Below are 23547 nucleotides of genomic sequence, written 5' to 3'. Positions count from 1 at the left end.
GTGGTGGGGGTGTGTAGGAGCGGGGCCGAAAGGAAGTAGGTGTTCAGGTTGTGAGTGCGTGTGTGTAGGAGGGATGACGTGGAGGGGAAGAGGGCGGGCGGGAATTGGCTGGGAGGAGCCCGGGGCTCTAGCGGCTGGACGCACGGAAGCCGGAGGGGGGCGCCACTGGCACTTCGCACTCGCGCGCGGCGATGACCGAACACCGGGGCGCGTGGCCTGACGGTTGGGGCTGCTGGCTGCCCCGGCCTCTCCACCGAGGAAGGGCATCGCGAGGTCAGGCGCGCACCCAGCCGGCTCCCGCAGCGCGCCCGCTCCCGCTCTGAATTCAACTTTGTCCCGCCAGGGGACTAAGCTCAGAGCCAGTGGAACTTCCCAGGCCGGCGTCGGCGACGAGGAGCGACCAGTAAATCAGCACGTAAGGCTGTGCTTGCTTGCTTGCTTTAAGCAGATGCCTAAAACTTGCGATAGGCAGCAGCCCGCAAAGAGGAGTCTATGGAAACGGTTGCCAGGGTCGGCGACCAGCGGCTTCCGGACGTCCTCTGACGCTTTGGTAACAATGGAGCGACTGGACCAATGCGGCGCTCCTTCCGGTTTCGTGCCTGCTCGCAGAGTTCTTCTTTGCCAAGTTTCCCTTTGACCCCGGAAGTGAGGTCTTTCGCGTTCCTCCCTCCCCCAAGATGGCAACAGCCGAAGACGAGCTGCTGCTGCCGCGGCTCCCCGAGCTGTTCGAAACCAGCAAGCAGCTTCTAGACGAAGTGGAAGTAGCGACTGAACCCACCGGTTCGCGAGTGATCCAGGAAAAGGTGTTCAAGGGACTAGACCTCCTTAAGAAGGCTTCCGAAATGTTATCGCAGCTCGACTTGTTCAGGTATGGGGGACAGGGTAATAACGGTTGAGAATGGAGGTAATAATGGTTACCAAGGGTGGAGTCATGGAGCCGGGGTGGAGGAGACCCTTTAAAAAGGCCTGGGAACCTTTTATTCCTACCTCCCTTCTCGATCTGATGTACTTTGTTTACATTCTCCACCTGTCTTCGAGACAGTTGATATCCCACGACTCTGCTCCCTAGGGTTGGCTGTTTGCACAGGCGTTGGGTGTGAGCGGTCAGCCACTTTCACTCCCCCTGCGTTTTTCCCCCAAACACCCACCGCAGCCCTCCTGTCCCCCTGGGAAGCAAGGGCCACAGTGTGAATGGCCGTCCAGGCTTCACAGCCTCCTCTCTGCTCTTTCCAGCCGAAACGAAGATTTGGAAGAGATTGCTTCCACCGACCTGAAGTACCTGATGGTGCCAGCATTTCAAGGAGCGCTCACCATGAAACAAGTCAACCCCAGCAAGCGTCTAGATCATTTGCAGTGGGCTCGAGAACACTTTTTAAACTACTTAATTCAGTGCCAGTACTATCATGTGGCAGAGTTTGAGCTGCCCAAAACCAAGAACAACTCAACTGATAATGGCACTGCTAGTTCCTCCATGGCCTATCCTAGCCTCGCTGCTATGGCATCGCAGAGACAGGCTAAAATAGAGAGGTGGGTCAATAGCTATGCTCTGAGGACTGCCCATTGGCCCTGCTGTTGGGGGGCGGTGCATGTTTTGGGGGCGCGGGGAGGGGAAAAGTGGTGTCTCTCGTTTGGTTTCTACTGAGCATTAGGCCTCTGCTTTTGATGAGATGCTCATACCTAACCACCAGGCCCTGCCACCAGTGGGGTAGATATCTCTGAAGGGCTTGTAGTTCTAATCCATCTACAATCCACTGAGTGAGAAGTTCTGTCCAAACAGAGTAATGGATCAGGTGTGTAATATCCTGAACTAATCTTAGTCCTAGCACAGCTTCCTCGTGTGCCCTTGAACAGGTTGCTTACTCTCAGTCTTTTTTTTTTTTTTAAGATTTATTTATTTTTTTGACAGAGATCACAAGTAAACAGAGAGGCAGGCGGGGGGGGGTGGTGTGGGGAAGCAGGCTCCCTGCTGAGCAGAGAGCCTGATGTGGGGCTTGATCCCAGGACCCTGAGAACATGACCTGAGCTGAAGGCAGAGGCTTTAACCCACTGAGCCACCCAGGCGCCCGCTTACTCTCAGTCTTAAAAAAAAAAACATTAAATGAGTGCTTACAGTGTCTAGGAGCTACTGTAGGCACTGGAGATACAAAGTGAGTGCGGGTGTTGGGATGAGTATGGGTGGAGGTCTCCACCTTGCAGGACTATATAGTCTGGAGAGGTATTTAAGCAAAGTAGCAGTGTAAAATGATGTGATAGAGAAATGCACAGGTACTGTGAGAGCAGACAGGAGGGAAACCTAACCAAAGAGGGAGCAGCAGAGAGAAGCCTCCCTGGCAGAGGTGACTCCTGTGATGAGTTGTTTAAGGAGGGGTAACAATATTACCTAGAGGAAGAGAAAAGGAGGGCATTAGCCAGCAGAGGTTAGTAAAGCCACCGGGTATTAAAGAGCGCAGTGCTGGGGTGGGGATGTGTGGGTGGGGAACAACTATAAGCGATCAGATGATGCTAGAACATAAAGTGGGGTGGTGGAGAAGAGAGGAAGGAAGGATGCTAAAGAATATTGTGGGGTCCAGACCAAGGAGAGCTTGGGATGCGAGGAAGGTGAAGGAACAGCCCTGCTGCTAAGAACTTGGGAAGGGATCTGAATCCCAGTTCCACCATTTGATCAGTCTAACATTGGGTAAGGTGCTTCATCTCTTGGTGGCTTTCATTTCCCGAGCTATAAAATCGGATAATAATAATAGGTCTTTCTTCCTAAAGTAGTTTGGAAGCTTAAAAGAGAAATACATAAAAAGCCCTTAGCACCGTGGCAGGTGTAGTGAGTACTCAAAGTCGGCTGTTGTTCTGTCTGTGTAGCTGAGTACAGGTTGTGGAGTCAGAGGCCTGGGTCTGAGACCCAGCTTTACTTATAAGCCACCAGACTTTGGGCAACTTATCTAGCCCATCTGAGCCTCAGAATTCCTCATGGGTGCAAGTTACAAGGGTCCCGTCTTGCAGGACCAAGAAAAGTAACTAAGATAGAGCCCAGAAAACAGCACGGCATCTGGCACATAGTTAATATACTGTGAGTGTCACCTACTAGCAGGCCATACTGAAGAACCTAAACTTTGGTTCATGACTGGGATCCACTGGAGGCTTTTGGTTTTGGGGATTTTTAAAGCGTTGAGTGGTCATCTTTGCATTTTGAGCAGTACACACAGGCAGCGGTTAGGAAGCAGTGGGACGGAGTTAGGTCACAAGTGACAAGGCCTCACTACGGCAATGGCAGAAGAGATGAGGGGGATATATTTATTTAGAAGGATTGAAGCTGCAGAAAACCTAGCGATCTGTTAGTTCTGGGAAGTGGCGTAGATGGAGGCAACAAAGAAGAGGTCCATGTTTCTGTCATAGGTGCATGGCTTGTGGAACTCACTAAGATGGAGAATAGAGGAGGAAGTACAAATTGGGGTGGGAAAGCATAGGAATTCAGTACTGAGCTGTGCTGCATTTAAGGTGTGTAGGAGTCATCCAAGTAGAGGTATCTGGTAGTGTGTGGCTCAGAGGAGAGGTCTGAGCTAAAGACTACGGAGCTGATACTTGATCCATTCACTTGACAGATACGTTTTGAGCCTTTCTAGTGGTCCAGGAACTGTTCTAAGTCATGGAGAATCAGATGAAATCCATGCCCTCATCAAGCTTTTATTTTGGTGGAAGAGTCAGACAGTGCGCTAATAAATAATCATGGAATTTCAGGTCGTATGGCCTATGAAGGAATAATGAAGTACGGTTCAGGGTTTGCAACAGTGAGTAATTTTGGAGGAACTGGGATAGACTGATAGGATGCGGAATTCAGCATCCCATCTTTTGTCAGAAGATGGGGGTGGCCCGTTGGCAGGTAACAGGTGGTTTAAACAGTGAGTTTGATATCCAGATGATTATGGTACACCCAGAAACAGGACTGTAAGTGCCACAGGGATACAGGGCTGTAGAGAAAGACCAGGGAGTGAGCACATCTGGTTGGAGGGATGAGGTCAAGGTTTCAGCATATAATGCATTTGAGATGAAACTTGAATTGTGCTTAAAAACAGAAATTACAGATTTTCCTGAATGTAAACATAATAATACTCATTGTAGAAAGTTTGAATACCCGTATTTTTTTAATTAAAAAGGTCTCAGTTCCAGCATGCAGAGATGATCTTTGTTAACTTCCTGATGTATTTCCTTCCAGATACATAGTTATTTTAGGTAATAAATTTGTAATAATACTGTATATATAGTTTTTTATCCTTTTCAAACCTAACATTGTGAACATTTCTCCGTGTCTTTTGAAACCATGATATTTAATGGTTACCTGATATTCCATCCCATAGTTGTACCATTATCATTCAAACTAATCTTTTATTGTCAAATACTTAGACCATGTATAGGTTCCGGGTATCAGATTTGTTTTTGTTTGTTTTCATTCTTCTAAGTAGCCTTGGGAACAGACATCTTTAAGTGCATCTGTCACTGTTTCCTTAGGATAGATTTCTAGGACCAGTGACTAGATCAAAGGGTTTGAGTACTTGAAGACTCTTGAGGGTAGCAACATTGCTTCCCACAATAACACGGCTTTAGAATACATCCCACTACATTGGCCTAGATGTTAACACTTAGAAAATCCAATTGGGATACCAAAAAAGGTATCTCATTGTTTTTATTTGCATTTCTTTGCCTAGAAAGCTTGGTCTTTGAACATTCTTTAAAAATGTCTGCAAGACAAAATAATAGTGTTCTCTCGATGCTAATGGCTCCCACCTGTACATCACCAGCCCAGACCTTTCCTGACCCTCAGCATCATACTTCCAACACCCTACATGGATGTTTCACAGACATCTCAAACTTAACATGGCCTCAGCTGAACCCTTGGCTTTTTAATCCCCCGAGTGCCCCCACACCCAGGGCTTCACCATCTCAGTGAGTGGCACCACCATTCACCCAGATGTTTAAGCCAACAGCTAGGAGTTAGCCTCAGTTCCTCCCTTCTGATTCTCCAGCTCCGGTCCACCGACAAGAATGAGTCTTACATCCTGTTTCTTGAGTTCTCCGTGGTCTCACCTCAGTGCAGGCCCCTAGCACTTCACCTGGAAGAGCCATCCCACTAACTCCAGGGTCCTGCCCAGTCTGGCACCTGCTTCTCTTCAGTCTTGCCTTGTTGACTGGATTCTAGCCGCAATCGCCTTCCTCCGATCCTTTGCACAGACCCAACTCCTTCCTTCTACAGTGTTTGTACATGTTCTTTTTGCATGAAATGCCCTTTGTTTTTCTGTCTTCCTGGGCTTTGTCTTTCTCCTCTCCTGAAATGTGTACTCCTTGGCGGCAGGAGCAGCCTCTCTCTTGATCGCAGCGGTGTGTCTAGCACAGGGCCCCGCACATAGGAGGTGCTCAGGCAGCACTTACTGTTGACAGGCAGGAGGAATAACAAGAGCAGAGGCCCCAGCAGAGTAATTTGAGGTACGTACAGGGCGTGCAGACCAGTCTAGTTTGGAAGAAGCTGGGAGTACTCTGGTCAGAGATCTGCAGAAGGAAGTGATGTGTACAGAATCCCGAAAGGGAAGAGAGTGGCAGAAAGACAAATTATCACATTATAATAGCACTTCAGCTGGGAAAAGCGATAAAAGTGAAGTGACAGCTGTCAGAGGTATTACTTGTGCAAGAAGCATTGATAGGATTAGAAACCACATTATTGAGATCCTTTTTATTTTCGGTTAAGTCCTCCCTCCTCCCCAACACCACGACTTTACGTACTGAGGCCGTCCTACACAGAACACCCAAGTGGTATATCCTCTCTCAAAACCCATTTCTTAACATGTCCTCTCTATTCTGATTGCCATCTCTGAGAGTGTGAGTCTGGTTGATTAGCTGTGCCGGAAACAGAGGAGTAGAAGCTGGGTGAGCCATGAGTCTGGGTTCTCACCGAACTGAGATTCTGAAGTGACAGCCAGGTACGTGTCCATCAGCAGATGGACGTGTAACTGAAACTTAGGGGACTGGTAGCTGGTGCTAAAACTTCAGGAGCTTTGGGGGGTATGGATTACTGAGGGAAAACACGTAGAGAGAAAAAAAAAAGCCAAGGATAAAAATTGGGCAAGTTAAGGGAGGAGAAAGAGGCAGGAAAGAGCAATCAGAGGTCAGAGACTCAGCAGGAGGCTTACAGAAGCCTGGGGAAGAGAGAGCAAATGACTCGTACTCTTTGAAACTTCTCCCTGTCAAGCCCCCTCCCAGATACTGTAGCATTTACGTTGGTCATTCTCTCAACTGGAAACTCCTAGAGGTCAGAGACCTGGACTCACTGCATCTTTAGTATCCTAATGTATCATTGTCCTTGGGGACCCAACCCAGTCAGTGGATCACGGTAGGTATGTGAAGTAGCTTGGGAGGACCAGATAGGGTGTTTATCAGAAAAATGGAGGCAATGTGGTGTTGCACATAAAGCCTGGACTTTAGAGTCAGATGGACCTGGAACAGCCAGTCCAGTTTCTTCCACTTAACAGATGGGGCATCACCTAGCCCCTCCTGGCCTCCTCTTTCCCATCCCCTGACAGTATCTGTATCCTGTCACCGCTTATGAAGGACTTTCATGTGTATTGTTCCATCTGATCTTCTTAACCCCAGGAAATGGATCTTCTCATCTCCATTTTAGAGCTAAGGAAGTGGGTTACGACAATTTACTTGTCCAAACTTAACACACCTTGAAAGTGTCCAGGCTACAATTTAAACTCAGGTCTTCAAATTCCCAGTTCTCTGCAATATAGCACGGAAAAGAGAAAAGTGGTCCTTTGAAAGGATAGAACATGCCTTGAGAGAAGGTGTTCTCTAAGATAGGGGAAAAGGCCTCAGTAGAGTGAAAAGTTGTAACTGCTGTTGACAGGATGATTGACAGAGTGAGGCCTGGGGAGATGTGGGTAGGGACAGGATCGATAGCAAAAGCGGAATGGTAAAGACCTTGCCCTAGTGAAGACAGGGTTAGCTCCTACTTAAAGCCGATGAAAGGTGAAATTACAGAGATTATAAGGGAAAGAGGGATACTGAATTCTGTATCATTTGGCCATCTGGTGAATGTGATGGGGGTGTGGAATCCACAAAAGAGGAATAGAAGGACAGCTGAGCACAAGTGACCATTCGGCTGAAGTTTGATCATTTGAATATGTCGTTGACTCATTTGACACAAATTTGTCCTTCGTTAGCTCTCTGCAGCAGCCTGAGAACGGATCAAGGAAATAGGGACCATTGTCCAGAGTCAGAGATGGGTGACAGGCATTGGGGATTCTAAGATGGTAGGGAGTGTTTCCATGTAATGTCTCGCCATGGGAAATCTAAAACAGTGATGAAGGGCCTAGGGCAGTGGTTTTCAGTCTGTTCCTCGGAGCTCGGAAGAATCCACCCCAGTGTCAGGGTAGGGGCAATGTTGGGAGCTCTCCTCTTGCTTTAACTAAGGTGAATTTTTATCTGTTTATTACTTATTGGAGTTCCAAATAAGTTCTCATAAGAAGAATGAGTTCTTTGGCTAAGACCAAAAGGTTTAAAATAAAAAAAAAACCACTGGCCTAAAAAAAGCAGGAGTGGAAGAGCTCAAGTTTCAAAGATGACCAGAGTGAAGTCACAGGAGCGAGGACATGAAGAAGCAGCCTGTGAGCAAGGTTAGACCGCAAGTATGCAGAGAATGGGAAAAGGAAGTGCAAGAACCTTATCCTAAAGGACCAGTAGACTGACCCAGAAATTACCATGGATTATATACATTCTAAGGCCCTGGTAGGTTTGTTGTTGTTTTTTTCCTGCTGTAGGTACATCCAGGAAAGAGGGTAGGGATAGGAGTGGGGCCAGAATTAAAAGTTCTCAAGGATTTTCCCTTTGTGGCGTTTCACTCAGAGGCTACTGATGTTGGCGCTGGGACGGTTATTTGTAACATCACATAAACTGTTCCACTTGTTGGGTAAAAGGATCAGAAGAGCCTAAGAGGTTTGTATAATAAAGAACGGCTCCAGAGCAGTGGTTCTTGACTTTTCACGGGTCATGGATCTTGATAATCTGATAAAAACTATAGACCTCAAAAAAAAAAAAAAAAAAAAAAAACTGTAGACCTCTCCCAGGTCCAAAAAAAAAAAAGATAGACTTTTGCATATCTCAGGGAATTCAGAGCCCCCCTCCCACCAGACTCTATCCGTGGACCTCAGGTTAAGAACTCCAGATTGGGGTGAACACCTGCAGAGGGGCATCTGATTCTGGAGATCCAGAGTGGGGTTCCAGTCATTGCTATTTCGAAAGACTTCTCTTGGAAATCGTGGAACTTTTCCTCGACTTCTCTCTCTCTCTCTTTCTCTTTCTCCCTCAAGCCCTTAACATCCAGTACATCTGTTTTACATTTTAAATACATCCACATCTCACCACCTCCCTATCTCAAGTGACTATCTCTCATCTAGATGGTAGCAGCATCCCCTTAGTTGATTTCTCTACTTCCCTCCTTGCCTCCCCTCCCCCACAGGCCGCACTCCACACCACAGCCAGAGTAGCCCATATAAAAAAAGTTTTCATGTCACTGTATTCGTGTCATGTATTCTCTTCAAAAGCCTCCAGTGGCTTTCCTGTCTCAAAATATCATGGTATTTGGTATTGAGGGTCTTACAGCCTACAGGGTTCTAGATATTATAGCCATGGCTATCCCTCTTCTCTCATTTGCTGTCATTCTTCTTCACTCCATGCCAGCCACACTAGCCTACTTTCTAGTTCTCAGACACTGCAAACCAAGCTCTCTCCCACTCTAGGACCATTACACTTCCTTCCCCGCCCCCAGCCCAGGGAAGCCTCTTTTACATATTGGCATGGCTTGCTTCCTGATTGAAGTCTTTGCTCCAATGTCACCTCCTCCTGATGGCCTCGTATGTAATAGCACTTTTCTTCTTGTGCCATCATTCTGTCCACTCTACCTTGCCTTTTGCTTCTTCGTGGCACTTATCACCACTTGACCCATCATCCCTTCTTGTCAGCTTCCCCTAGAATGAGAGCTTGAGGAGAGCAAGGACTTCCTTGTCTACACTGCTACATGTCCGGCACTGAGCACAGTGCCGGTCACACGGTAGGTACTCAGTAAATACTTTTCAGGTGAATGAACGCCTTCTGGAAAAGGCAAGGCAGGATTGTTGTGAGTCTTTCAATTATATTAGGACAAGGCAGGGCACCTGGCTGGCTTGGTCAGTAGTAGAGCATGTGACTCTTGACCTCAGGGTCGTAGGTTCAAGCCCCATGTTGGGTATAAAGCTTAATTTAATGTGATCATATAAATAAAAGCACTTAGCATAGCACTTGTCCTTGAGAAAAATACAATACAAGAGACTATTTCCTTGGTTCACACAATATGATTTCCTTAGTAAAAGGATGAGCCAGAAGACCTAAGATTGTTTTTCCCAGAAGAGATGAAGAGATGACCACTTTTTTTAGGCTCTTTCCCAAGGAATTCCCGCATCAGTGGCAGGTAAACAACCCCCAAGATGCTGTGATTCTTTGAAGTGGCAGTTCCCCCAATGGATGCTGATACTAAGTATCCAAGTTAGTAAGGGTCTATGTAATGAAATTACTGAGGGACTCCCATCTCTAAAGATGATGAGGTGGGGGGGAGTGGCTCAGATCAGGTTACTTCTGTATTTTTCTGGCTTTGGGAGGTATTCAGCCCTGCTGATCCCTTCCATGCCCTGGCAGTCTTGAGGACTTGCAGCCTTGGTGGCAAGTTCTGGGGTATTGGATCTGTATTTTTGCCCAAGCAGAAACTGGCATATTTACTGCTTGGTCACTTGGAAAAGGGAGACTCTTACTGTGGCCTTCTTTGAAGGAATACCTCTTTATTTTGAAGTTCATGGGCAATGCTTTTCTGTGGAACAGATACAGGCAGAAGAAGGAAGTGGAGCATAGGTTGTCTGCACTGAAATCTGCTGTGGAAACTGGTCAAGCAGATGATGAGCGTGTTCGTGAGTATTACCTCCTTCACCTTCGAAGGTGGATTGGTATCAGCTTAGAAGAGATTGAGAGCATTGACCAGGAGATGAAGATCCTGAGAGAAAAAGACTCCTCACCAGAGGTAAGCCTGCTCACCACCTATACAGCTCAAAAAGCTGCTGTCAGTAGATTAGAATGTTCAACAGGGGAGCGATTGAGTTAAAATCCTTTTAAGTTTGAAGTCTCCATAAAATCACTGTCCCTTTTAAGCTTAGTGGAGAAAGGCTGAAGGTCGACTAGGGTAGCCTCTCCAGCTTATGGTGGTATTCCCCAGTGCTTCCTTACCTGTGACATGCTAATAGCCACGTGTAATTTTGTGATGTAAGTTGGTTTGGGCTGTGGGAAGTCCTGACCACTGAAGGAATGCATAGGAAAGGTTGGCTTTTAAAATCTGTGCTTGACTGTAATAACCAAAGGAGACGAGGAACAGGATGGGAGGGGAGAGGGAAAGTGGCACCGGAGGAGGGAGAGAAAAGACTAGAAAGAAGAAACTAAAAGGAACGATCGGGAATATATTTAGGTTGGGGGAGGAATCCGAATTTAACCTTACATGGTGATGCACTCTCACATCCTTAGACCCCCTCAGGTATGAGACACAGAAGGACTTCTCCACGCACAAAGTGTTGGGTGTACTGGTAAAAACCCGCCATGACACAGCTTTGGCTGTCTTTGAAAATTGTCTCCCTGTTTTGGAGCCACTGCTTCAAAAGATTAGGCCCTGCTCCCACTTCCTTTTTGGTTCAGGATCCCAACATGGGTTGAGTTGAATTCATCAGCTCGCCACAGGCATTGATTTAAGTCCTCAGAGAAACCTCTTCCTAATTTGACTTGTACTCATTAGCCCAGAAGCTTAGACCTCTGGGTAATATCAACCTCGTTCCTCCTGGTAAAGGATCAAAGCATAAACAGTATTCTCAGGCCATAAGGCCCCAGAGCCTATCTAGGTGAATGGCTTTCAGGCGTTTTGAGGCTGGACTCTTCTGTGTCCTCCCTTTCCCTGTCTGTCATCATCGTTGTTGAATGTGCTCTTATTTGGTATTGGGATTGGCCCTGGAAGTGATGAACCTAGACCCAGGCAAACACCTTTCTTCTGACTAGACGTTGTTTCCATATGCCCCTGGAGAGCCCAGGTTCCTTCAAACATTTCTGTATGCCATGAACACGTTCGTTCCCCCTTGCCTTTGGGAACACCCTCTTCTAAAAACCTAGGGGTTCTTGACAGTTAATTGCATAGTGACGTCAGAGGGGGGTTTCAGAAGAAGGGTCTCCATGATTCATCTTTAGCACTGAAGGCCAGGCTGAGGAGAGGGATTCAGGTTCAGCTCGAGGGATTTAGCTGGACCACGGAAAAAGCCTTTGGAATCTCCTCCTTTGGAGGGGAGATTGTAAAGCCAGGGAATCTTTTTTTTTAATTTTGGTGAGGTGATTTCTGGGAGAGCTTTCTCCTCCTCTTCATTCAGCCTGGTCCTCCAGGCTCCTCAGGAGAGCTGAGCAGCCTCCACCATTAGTATTCCGCTGCTGTCTCTGAGAGAACGAGAAATAGGGAGTGGGCAGAGTTTGACTCCAGGGCTTTTCAAGCGCCAGAAGACTTAAGAGCCTGCGTAGCAGGGTAGGCAGAGTGGCAGAAATGCACTTCTCATCACTTAATTTCCTTTCCAGGCATCAACTTCTCATTCAGCTCGTCAGGACAGGCCTCCAATGAAACCCTTCGTTCTCACACGGAATGTGGCCCAAGCCAAGTAGGTAGTACTGAAAAGTGGATTGCCTTTGTAGGCCCCCTGCTTTTGTGATTCCATTGGGTGCATGAGTAACGGATAGAATGGGCACTGTGGAAAGGCCACGTGCTTGCCTGTGGTGGCTGTTCTTTCATCAGAGGGATGTAGCTTGAATATATATGTCTCTCTTCTTCATCAGACGTTTCCCTCACAAACTCAAGCTTAACAGTAGGCCCAAAAGGAAACCGACAAAAATAAATAAATCAGAAGGAGGAAAGGAATCTCATGGAGAATTGCATACTTCACTTGTTTCCCATTAATGCTTTCAGCTGCAATTCTCAAAAGGACATATTTGCCTATTAAGGATTTAATTCTGAGCTCCGGAGATGCTTTTCCACATGGTGGCAGGAAAGTCTCCTTCCTCTGTGTACCTTTTAGACCCACCAACTATAAATACCCCTTCCACATTGTCATCGCCACTTTGTGGGACATTGGCCCCTGGGACTGTTTTCTGGGCGATGATCCTGAGCTATTTATCTTCTCATGAAAGCCCTTGACTTTAATGCACCTTCCTGGATGTCTGTTTTTACATATCTTCACAGGAGTTTACACAGCTCCTCAGAAGATAGCTGGGCAGGGGAGCAAGGACGAAACAGACACAGGTTTTGTCACTAAAGAGAAGAGGCTTTTGAATAGTGCTGTTTCTGTTTGGTTTTCTAAACGTAATGTGATTCTTGCAGAGTATTTGGAGCTGGTTATCCAAGTCTGGCATCTATGACGGTGAATGACTGGTACGATCAGCATCGGAAATACGGAGCATTACCAGATCAGGGCATAGCCAAGACACCACCAGGTAAGACGGGGTAGGAAGAAAGTAGTTACACTTTTGGTTCCTTGCTCCCTAGCAATTAAATTCAGACCAAGTGTTGTTGCCTTTTAGGAGCAGAAGTAATCTGGACAAAGATGCTAGGCAGTATTTTTGTTTTATCTATTATGGAGATAAGTAGCAGGTGATTCTGGGAGGATGAGGGCAGTGGCTGCATGATTTTGGAATCCTTTCAGATGTCCTGGCATTAAAAACAGACTAAGCAGCTAGATAGCAAAAGCAAAAGTGCCATGGATGGCAGTTCCACTTCTGGTAATGGCGGAGTAGGTTGTATTGAGGCCAATCCCTCCCACAGACAACAACTACCAACTGAGGAAGTTAAAACAACCACCCAGAGGAGCTAGAGAATGCCCAAGAGCAGACACAGGCGGGAGGGCAGTCAACGCTTAGAAGAAAGGAGAAGGCGTGGTTGGAATTTCTTGAGGGCAGGGTCTTTGACTTAACGGTATTCTTGGTGCCCAACTTGATAATTAGGTCATGGTACATACTTGGATGCATCTTCGGATGGGAAAGGTGGAGAGGGTGGCCATTATAAAGATGAAAGCAATATGATGTATTAGAAAAAGCATGGACAGATCTGGGGTAACCTATTATTCCTGCTGCTTAATAGATAGGACATCACCTAGCCCCTCGGAACCTCTGTTCCCTTATCTTGTATATTATCTCATTTGATCCTCCTAACAACCCTGTGAGGCAGATGCTCTTATCCCCATATTAGGATGAGGAAATGGTATCTGAGAACTGACTACACAAAGTCAGTGTAGCTAGAAAGTGGCCAGAGTAGGATTTGAATTTGGGTCCTAAAATTCACAATTCTGGGGCTCTTTCCACTATAGCACAGAAAAGAGAAGAGTGGTCATTTGGAAGGGTTTCCTGTTTTTTACAGCTTCTCACCCATTGGCAGTCTGCAGTTGTGGTGACATGGGGGTAGGTGAAACTTGGATAGGAATGTACAGTCTTACTGGTTAAGAAATGAGAGAAATGAGACGATATCCCATAAAGGAGAGGACCACAGAGGAGGAGTCCTGATTCTCTACATGCACCTCGCCTAAATCTCAGGCTGACGCCTAAGCTGTGCATGCCCGGGCAAGCTTCCTAGATAGGGCTGAGATAACTCATGGGAGGATTCAGCTGCTGCCCGATGCAGAGGAAAGAGAATTTAGAATTTTTGGTTCTAGACAAATTAACTGCCTGCTAAAATGAAAAATCAGTACTCTTTAAAGGAACGAAACAGAATTCAGAGTCTCTACAACATACCATTCACAAGGTCTGGGATGTAATCCTAAACCACTATGTATTGAGGAAGGAAAAATAGGAAAATGTGACTTATACTCAAGAGAAAAGGCAGTCAGTGGAGACCAATCCTAGATGATGCAGATGTTGAAATTAGCAGATAAGGACTTTAAAGCAGCATATTTACATGATCAAGGGCAGAGGGGAAAATGTGCTTGTAAAGAATGAAAAAAAATCTCAGCAGGTAATATCTAATATAATTTTATATTTACAAACATATCTGCTACCCAGAGGCAAGTATTATTTTAGCCCATGTGGACCACTAACCCCTCTTGAAATTATAACATACACATTCCTAAATCATTGTGGGTAGACTTTCAAATATCTTGACTTATTTCTGGACATGCAACGTGTTTATAAACCTCTTAATCTTTAGCAACAATTAGAAAACACCTCCTGTTTTAAAACACTTCACAAGTTCTACTTAGTGTCAGCCATTGCCAGCACCCTGTCACTAGAGAATCCAGCAATATCTGGTATGTTGCAAGCTTTTAAGATAGCCTGAACTTTAAAAAGTTGTGACCGTCAGTTGTGTCTGACGGATGTAAATTTGCGTCCTAGTTCACTTTGAATCAGAAGCTAAAACCGTGAGCCTTACTTTGCATTATTGGTGGGTAATAATTGAAAATAAACATGCTCACAAAAAGAAACAAGGAAAAAGAAACAGCAGCAAAGTAGGAACTATGCACAAGAAATTCTGAAACTGTAAAGTACAATAACTCAAGTTTGGAAACCTATTAGATGAGCTTAATAGCAACTTGGCAGTAACAAAAGACAGTGTCATTTAACTCAAAGATAGATCAGTACCAGTTGGGCAGTCTGAAGAACAAAAAATTGGAAAAAAAGTGAAACAGAGCCTCTGTGACCTGTGGAATAAGGTAAGAAGTTCGCTCATATGTACAGTTGAAATACCAGTAGGAAAGGAGAGAGTGAGCGAGAAGGGGCCAGAAAAAAAAATTGAAGAAAAGATGGCTGAAATGTCCCTAAATCAGTGAAATACAAATTTACAAATTCAGAAACCTAATCAAAGCCCCAGGCAAGTTAAATTACAAAGAAAACCACACATAGGCACATCATAGTCAAACTGCTGAAATCAAAGAAAAAGAGAAAATCTTGAAAGCATCAAGGGGTAAAGGACACATTACACTTAGAAGAACAATGATACGAGTTGTTTCTGACTTCCCATTAGAAACAGTGGGAGCCAGAGACAGTGGAACGACATCTCGTAAGTTTTGGGGGTGGAGAGACCTGTCGTCCCAGACTTTTATAGCCATTGAAAATATCCCAAAAAATGAAGGCAAAATTAAGACATTTTCAGTTAAAGCTAAAGGAATTCTTCACCAGGAAACTGGCGTTATGAGAAACTCTGAAGGAAGCTCCTTGGGCTGAAGGGAATGAACTACATATGGCTTCTTTAGGGAAAAATTATATTATTGTCCAGTGGGGATTATACTGTATGTAGATGTACTACATATGGCAGCCATAGCAACAGTGATGGACTAGATGGAACCATTTTTTGTGAGATTCTTTCATTTTATGTAAAGTGGTACATAACATCTATTGCTGTGTAACAAATTACTCCACAATGTCACAACTTAAAATTATTAATAAACATTATTGTCACATATTTTCTGAAGTTGAGGAATCCAGGATCAACTTCACTGGGTGATTCTGGCTTAGGATCTTCTAAGGTTGCAGTCAAGCTGTCAGCTGGGGCAGCAGTATTCTGAGAGCTTGACTGAGGCTGGAGGATCTGCTTCCAGCTCACTGGCTCATTCACATGGCTGTTGGCAGGAGACCTCCTCTTGTGGGCCCCCCATGGGGTTGCTCACGGCTAGGAGCTTCCCTTCACCCAGAGTGATCTGAGTGAGAATGATCAGGATAGAAGCCCCCATATCGTTTATAACCTAACATTGGAAGTGACACAGCATGACTTCTGCCATATTCTGTTAGTCACATAGTATGGGAGAGGACTCCATAAAAGCTTGAATACCAGGAGGCTGAGATAGCTGGGGTCCGTCTTTGAGGCTACCTCCCACATGGTTCAATATTAGCTCTAAGTAGACTGGAAAGTTAGGAAGGAATATTGTATTACCTAGAGCAACCACTTAAAAAATAATCTTCAAGGGTCGCCTGGGTGGCTCAGTCGGTTGAACATCCAACTCTTGATTTCAGCTCAGGTCATGATTTCAGGGTCATGAGATGAAGGCCTATGTCGGGCTCATGCCTTCTGCTTGGGCTGCTCCCTCTCCCTCTGCTTCTTCCCCTGCTCACACACCCCCCCCCCATAAGTAAATAAAATTTTTTTAAGAAATAATGCATCAAGAGGATAAGAAGACAAGCCACAGACCGGCAGAAAATATTTACCAAAGACACATCTGATAAAAGACTCTTATCTAAAACATATAAAGAATTCTTAAAACTCAATAATCGGGGAACAGACACACCCCCAATTGAAAAATAGGCAGAAGACCTAAATAGATACCTCACCAAAGAAAATCTCCAGAGGGCAAAGAAGCATATGAAAAGAAGCTCAACGTCACATGTCATTAGGGAATTGCAAATTAAAACAGCAATGATACCACTAGACCCATCTAAGAATGGCCAAAACCCCAAACACTGACAACACCAAATGCTTGTATGGATATGGAACTACAGGGACACCAATTCACTGCCAATCGCAATGCCATGTGGTACAGCCACTTTGGAAGACAGTTTCTTAGAAAACTAAACGTACTCTTACCGTATGATCCAGCAATCCTACTCCTTGATGTGTACCCAAATGAGTTGAAAACTGAGGTCCACACAAAAGCCTGCACACAGGTGGTTATGGCAGCTTCATTCGTAATTGTCAAAATTTAGAAGCAACCAAGATGTCCTTAGTAGATTGAATGGATAAAGAGGGGTACATCCAGACACTAGAATAGTATTCAAAGAAGAAGAAAAAGAAGAAAAGCAAGCAAGAATGAATAGAGAGGCAAAAAAAAAAAAAAAAAAACAGATGAGTCGAACAGAAAACCAATAGCAGAATGGCAGATCCCACTCCAGTCATATCAGTAATTATCCTAAATATAAATGGAATAAACCTCCGAATTAGAAATCAGAGATTGATTTCAGGCAAACAGTATTGTCCAAAGTCCACAGTTTACATCAGGGTTCTTTCTAGGTGGTGTATATTCTATGGGTTTGGAAAAATGTATATAATGACACGTATCCACTATTTCCGTTCATTGTGGGTCCATTGATTGTAACAAATATACCACTCAGGTACAGGATGTTGATAGTGGAGAAAGCTATGCCTCTATGGGAGCAAGGAGTATATGGCAACACTGTGTATTTTCCATTCAGTTTTACTGTTAACCTAAAACTACTCTAAAAAGTAAAGTCAATTTTAAAAAATAAGGCAAAGAGATAAAGCTATAAAGTCAGTAGAGGAAAAAAGAAGAAAGCAAGCAAGAATGAATAGAGAGGTAAAAAAAAAAAAAACAAATAGATGAGGCGAACAGAAAACCAATAGCAGAATGGCAGGTCCCATTCCAGTCATATCAGTAATTATCCTAAATGTAAATGGAATAAACCTCCGAATTAGAAATCAGAGATTGATTTCAGGCTCAGCTGCATGCTGTCTACAAGAGATGCATTTTAATTACAAAGGCTCAGCTTGGTTGAAAGTGAAAAGATGAAAAGGGATCTACCAGACTGACAGTAAGCGTAAGAGAGCTATAGTAGCCATACTAACGTCAGATAAAGTAGACTTCAAGACAGAAGGTGTTACCGAGTATTTCATACTCAATTACAAGGTGTTACAAGAGTATTTCATACCAATAAAAGGAGCAATATATCTGGAAGACTAACAGTGAAAAACATGTTCATGGCTAATAAGCTTTTTTAAATTGCACGAATTAAAAATTGACAGACTGAAATGATGAAACAGACAAATCCACAGTCATAGTTGGAGAGTGTCATACTTCTCTTTCACTAATTGAAAGAATTACTAGAGAGAAGATCAGGAAGGACGTAGATGATCTGGACAACAGTAGCAGCCACCTTAACCTGTTCCACATGTATAGAACAATATATCCGACAACCACAAAATACACCTCTCTCCAATGCACATGGCACATTCACCAAGAGTGGCGCTATTCTGGACCATCAAAGCAGTCTCTATAAGTTTCAGAGATTGAAATCACACTAAATATGTTCTCTGACCACAGTGGAATTAGCAATCAGTAACAACATACCTAGGAAGTCTTCAAAATACTTAATTTAAGCAGCATACTTATAAACAACTCATGGGGCAAAAAAGAAATCACAAAAATGATGAGAAAATCTTTCTAACTGAATGACAATGGAAATACATTACAGTTTGTGGCATACAACTAAAGCCATGCTGACAGGGAAATGTGTAACTTTCAGTACTTGTGTTAGGAAAAAAGAGAAAGGGTAAAGTTGATTACCTAAGGTTCTAGCTGAAGAAGTTGGGGAAAACAAAAACAGCAGCATTATTTGTAATACCCCAAGCTGGATGCTACTCAAATGCCCAGACTTAGTAGAATGGATAAAGAAATCTGGGTGTGTTCACATAATAAAATACTATTTAGCAATAAGCTTAAACTCCCTCTAGTTCTTGAGCAGTCAGTGGCAAATACAGCAGAATTTTGCAGATGTGATTGTGAGTGAGAAAAGCCGGACACAAGAATATAGACTGTGTGAGTCCATTCATATAAAGTGCACAAACAGCTAAAACTTGCATAGGCTGGTTAAAGGCCAGTATAGTGTTCACCCTTAGTGGGGGATCATGAATGGAATTGAACCTGAGGGGGACCTCTGTGGAGTTAGTGCTTTGCATCTGATCTGAGTACTGATGACATAGATGTGTTCAGGTGTGGAACTTCATTGAGCCACACTACAGTTGTGTATATATGTCTACATGTATATTTCAGTAATAACACAAAAAGAAACTCATGGGCAGCATTTCCTTTTTTTCTTTTTTTTTAAAGATTTTATTTATTTATTTGAGAGAGAGAGAAAACACAAGCAGGGGGAGGGGCAGAGGGAGAGGGACTAGCAGACGCCCTGCTGAGCAGGGAGCACAATGTGAGGTTCAGTCCCCAGACTCCAAGATCTGAACCTGAGCTGAAGGCAGATGTTTAACTGACTGAGCTATCCAGGTGCCCTTCATGGGCAGCATTTTCAACAAAGTAGGTGACAACGTATCCCCATGAACTTCAAAATAAAAACAGATAAGGGCAGGTAACCACATAACCACAAGATCAACAAGTGATTGGTATCGGTGTAGGAGAAAGCAGAAAGCATTGACAGACCCACCTGAGAGACCTGACAGCAGAATTCCAAAACAGCAAACAGGCATTCCCTCCACAGCGTGGCACTCCAGTGTAAGGACAACGGTTGAAACGGGAGGGGTTTTGCCCTCCAGTAAAAACTGGGTAAGTACAAGGGAACTGTGGTCAGAGTCCAAAAGAGACCGAGAAAGTCCAGTCTGTAATGAACTCTTAAAAAGGACCCACCAGATCTTGCTTACAGGAACAGGGTCCCACACTTGAGGAGAAACTGCTGAGGATGGAATGGACACTGAATAGAACAGGGACCATAAAGAAGGAGGAAAGGTAAGGATCAGGTAAAAGGGGGCGAGAGGACCAGAGCCAAGAACTCCAGTGAAGCGAGTCATCACATTTCTTTAACAGACATAAAAACAGCAGAAGGGGAGCCTCTGTGAAGTCAGAAGAGCCGCCCCGAACCATACTTTCTAAAAGTTCCAGAGAACTTATTACACGTAAGAATGAACAACAGATGGTGCTACTGGTTGCACAACTCTGAAAATACTAAAACCACTGAACTGTACACTCGAAGTGGGTGAATTTTATGGTACGTGAAATATGTCTCAATAAGGCTGTGAAAAAATGGAACACAGAATTATCAAGGTTGCATCCCACACAAAATTATTATAGGGGAGGGGAGAATCAAAAGCATTCCATAAAGACACACTCAAAAAACAACAAATCAAAAATACATACTGTTTTTAAAAATTGGACAAAGTTAATATGTTCACCGCTAAAAATATACACTGTTAAAAATTAGTTGGCGGGCATTAAGAAGACTGTGTAAGACAGGGACAAAGAAGAGTATAAAGCAGGATTCATAAAACACAGAAAAGTGGTGGCAATGTGGGAGAAAGAAGAATCATTTCAGAAGTAAAAGCCAAACCAGAAGAAAACAAGAATGGGTAAACATTACAGAAAATGCCTGGCTAAGGTAAAAGGGAAAATGTTTTAAATAAAAAAGCAGCAGAGATAAACACAACTCAAAAAGTGGCAAGTATTAAAGATAGCAAAGAGGATCTGACTTTTGGGTGATAGGATTATCTACAGAAGAAAAGCAAGACCAAACCAAGGAAAAAGAGTAAATGCTAAAAACAAATGTTAAGGAAACTTTCCTGGAACCTAAAAAAAAAAAAAAAAAAAAAAAAAAGGAAAAAAAATATTTACTCTGATAAAGCACACCGTGTACCTGAGACTAACCACAAGACACATTGTCATAAAATTACTAGACTTTAAAGAAGAAAAAGTGCCTCAGACATTTCAGCAAAAACAGCAGATGATTTATAAAGGAAAGAAAACTAGATCACCCTCCAACTTTTGTGCCACCAATGCTTTATGGCAGAAGAAAGTAGAGTAACATGTAGTTAAGATACCCAAGGTGGGGCATGTGAGCCAAGGACATGATCCCTGGTAAAACTGACCATTGAGTATAAAGGATGCAGACATTTATCAACCTGGAGGAGCTCAGGAAATACTGTTCCCATGATCCCCTCCTAAGGAATTTGCTAGAGAATGAGCTTCAGACAACCAAAATAATAAGAAATATATCATCTAAGGGCTGGTGGTGGGTACTAGTCACTTGTAGAACTAAGACTAAATGAAGGGGTTAAAAGGAAGAGAGCAGAGTGTAATGTTTATCTGCTCAGTGCTCAGGTAATGTAGATACAGTACAACAATGTTTTAAAAAATGGAGAATTGGGGAAAGCATGTGCAAGAAAAAAACTCAGTATTTATATTGGTGGAAATGTTACTTTTATTCCAACACTGTGTGTAATGTGAGGTAATTGAGCAGTTAGGAGCTATTCTCATTCTATCCTCTGTCTCTGAGAAGTAAGACTTTTCATGTGGACAAATACAGATGAAAAAAAAATGTAAGTTAGAAATAAAACAAACCTGTAGTGCTGAATAGGAACTCATGAGAAATTGTATTGAAAAGTACACACACACACACACACACACACACACACACACACACCAGTTTTCGGTCTTGAAATACCATTCCCATTAAAAGAAACCAGGATGTCTTAGAGAAATAGCTAGTTCTAAGTCTGGGGCAGGAAATAGACAAGATGAGCTGGAAACATCTTGTTACAAAGACAGGGAAGAAATTTTTGAAGGTAACGGGTCGTAGCAGTAGGACTCAGAAGTCAATTTGAAAATGTTTCCACTGGCCAGAGACAGTTTGGCTTCAAAAAGGGTTAATTGTCAATAGCAACGAGCACTTTCAGAGCCCACATCTGGGTTTCTGGTATCATTCTCTAATTAAAAAAAAAAAAAAAGAGAAAGAAAGAAAGAAAAAACCAGGGCCCCTTAAGGAAATGGCTGCTTCTAGGCGGGGGCAAAGAATATACAAGATGAGCCCAAAGCATCTTTCAGTACTAGAAAACAGAGAAGCACTAAAAACCAAAACCAAAAAAACCCCCTAAGTCTGTTAATGGGATACAGGCTGGCCGAAAGAACTCTTGCTAGCCCAAACTGGAAGAATTTGAGCAGGAAAATAGCAGTATCGGATTACAATACAAAAACTCAGGGGAGCCTGGGTGGCTGAGTCTTAAGTGTCTGCCTTTGGCTCAGGTCATGATCCCAGGGTCCTGGGATCAAGCCCCACATCAGGCTCCCTGCTGGGCAGGAAGCCTGCTTCTCCCTCTTCCTCTCCCTCTTCTTCTCCCTCTTCCTCTCCCTCTTCTTGTGTGCCCTCTCTCACTATATCTCTGTCAAACAATTAAAATCTTAAAAAAAATTTTTCTTTAAGTCAGATAAATCTCCATGGGTCTATACTGAAAGAAATAAATGATCAAAGAAATAAATGGAGAAGAGACAAAGCTCGCCTACAGAAACATTCTAAATAATTTGTGTATATATTCCCGTCCTAAGGACGTGCAGCATAACTCCTCACCCCTTAAGCGTGGGCTGTTTAGTGACTTGCTTCCAAAGACAACAGTGTGGGAGGAGGGGGAAGAGTTAACTCCACAGCTGCGAACCTTACAAACACTGCCCTAGTCCGATGATCTAGGTTAACATCAGCAGTGAGAAGTGATGTTGATGGTGTGTTGCCTTGATTTGATGTGATGAGAAGGGCACTCCAGCCTCTATGATACTCTCTTCCAAAGCCCATAACCCCAGGTCTAACTGAGAAAAACATCAAGCAGCCCTAAATTGAGGAACATTCTGCAGAATACCTGATGAGTACTCATCCAGACTGCCCAGGTCCTCAAAAACAAGGAATGTCCGAGAAATTGTCCCAGCCAAGAGGAGACTAAAGAGACCAAGGACCAGAGTCCTTGAGACCAAGTCCCATTTTGGATGGGAGCCTGGAACCAAAAAGGACACTGGGTAAAACTTGAGCAAAACAGTAGTCTAAGATGCTAATAATAGGAAAAGCCGGGTATAGCTAGGAACTCCACACTAACTTCTCAATTTTTCTATAAATTTAAAACTATTCTAAAATTTAAAAGTTATTTTGAACGTATTTTTTTGTAAATCACTGCAGTTGGTTAAAACCCATCAAACCCATAAGTCATAATTATATTTAAAAACAAAACCTCTTCAGTTTCAGAGGATAAGGAACCCACTGATTACCTTGACAAGTAGTAAATAAAGTGAAAGAATCAAGTGTCGATCTTGTCTCTCCCCCCCCCACCCCCGAGTAACTACATAGTAGTAGATGAGGAGAAGCCACTCTTTGGAAAAGCATTCTAGTTAATAAAAAAAGAAATGTGAAAATTAGGAGTATGGACTTTTTGAAACCCCAGAAAATCAGTGAATCCAGGCATCAAGCAACAGCAGCCACTGACATCACAACACACGAGACACAGATGCCACGCGCCACCTGATGAGAGAATGAGGCCCCCGAGAGAGTCATGCCGAAGGGACTGACCCTGAGTCAGATCAGGCCTCTGTATCCACTTGCCAGGCTGCAGAAATACAGAAGACCCCTTTGGACTGCAGCATGGCTGTGCAGTCAGCAGGATCCAGATTTGGGGAAACACTACGGTCAAATGCTCCAGTTTCTTCAATAAGATAATTTGCAAGGAAAGAAGGGGATAGGGTTGGAGCCTGTAGATTAAGAAGATACCAAAATATTTGTAAATGAGCAACACTAACCTTAAAAACATTCTGCTCAGTTAAAGATGTCAGATGCAAAGACCATATATTGTTTGATTCCATTAATACTCTTATTAATCTCTAGAATAGGCATGTGTATAAGAAACAGAAGGTAGCCTGCTGGCAGCCAGGGGCTAGGGGGAGGCAAGGAATGGGAATCAACTGTACGGGGCACAAGGGAGCTTTTGGGGGTCATGGAAATTGTTTT

At 43.8% G+C, this 23547-nt stretch overlaps 1 protein-coding gene across 2 annotated transcripts in view; it reads left to right on the top strand.

Moving 5' to 3' along the window:
* Positions 1–243: 243 nt before the first annotated feature.
* The window catches only part of LOC111161017 (immunoglobulin binding protein 1), a 25168-nt gene continuing 1864 nt past the window's right edge, over positions 244–23547 (top strand). For both annotated transcript variants that reach the window (XM_022524458.1, XM_022524457.1), the window contains exons 1-5: positions 244–868; positions 1234–1527; positions 9889–10084; positions 11662–11741; positions 12458–12570. In XM_022524458.1, the coding sequence (XP_022380166.1) occupies positions 678–868; positions 1234–1527; positions 9889–10084; positions 11662–11741; positions 12458–12570 (874 nt within the window). In that variant the 5' untranslated portion in view covers positions 244–677. The remainder of the gene's footprint in view (positions 869–1233; positions 1528–9888; positions 10085–11661; positions 11742–12457; positions 12571–23547) is intronic.

The sequence above is a fragment of the Enhydra lutris genome, unplaced genomic scaffold, assembly GCF_002288905.1.
Source record: "Enhydra lutris kenyoni isolate GAN:26980312 unplaced genomic scaffold, ASM228890v2 scaffoldscaffold81, whole genome shotgun sequence".
NCBI classification, from domain to species: Eukaryota; Metazoa; Chordata; class Mammalia; order Carnivora; family Mustelidae; genus Enhydra; species Enhydra lutris.
This window is presented reverse-complemented; position numbering and strand designations above follow the sequence as displayed.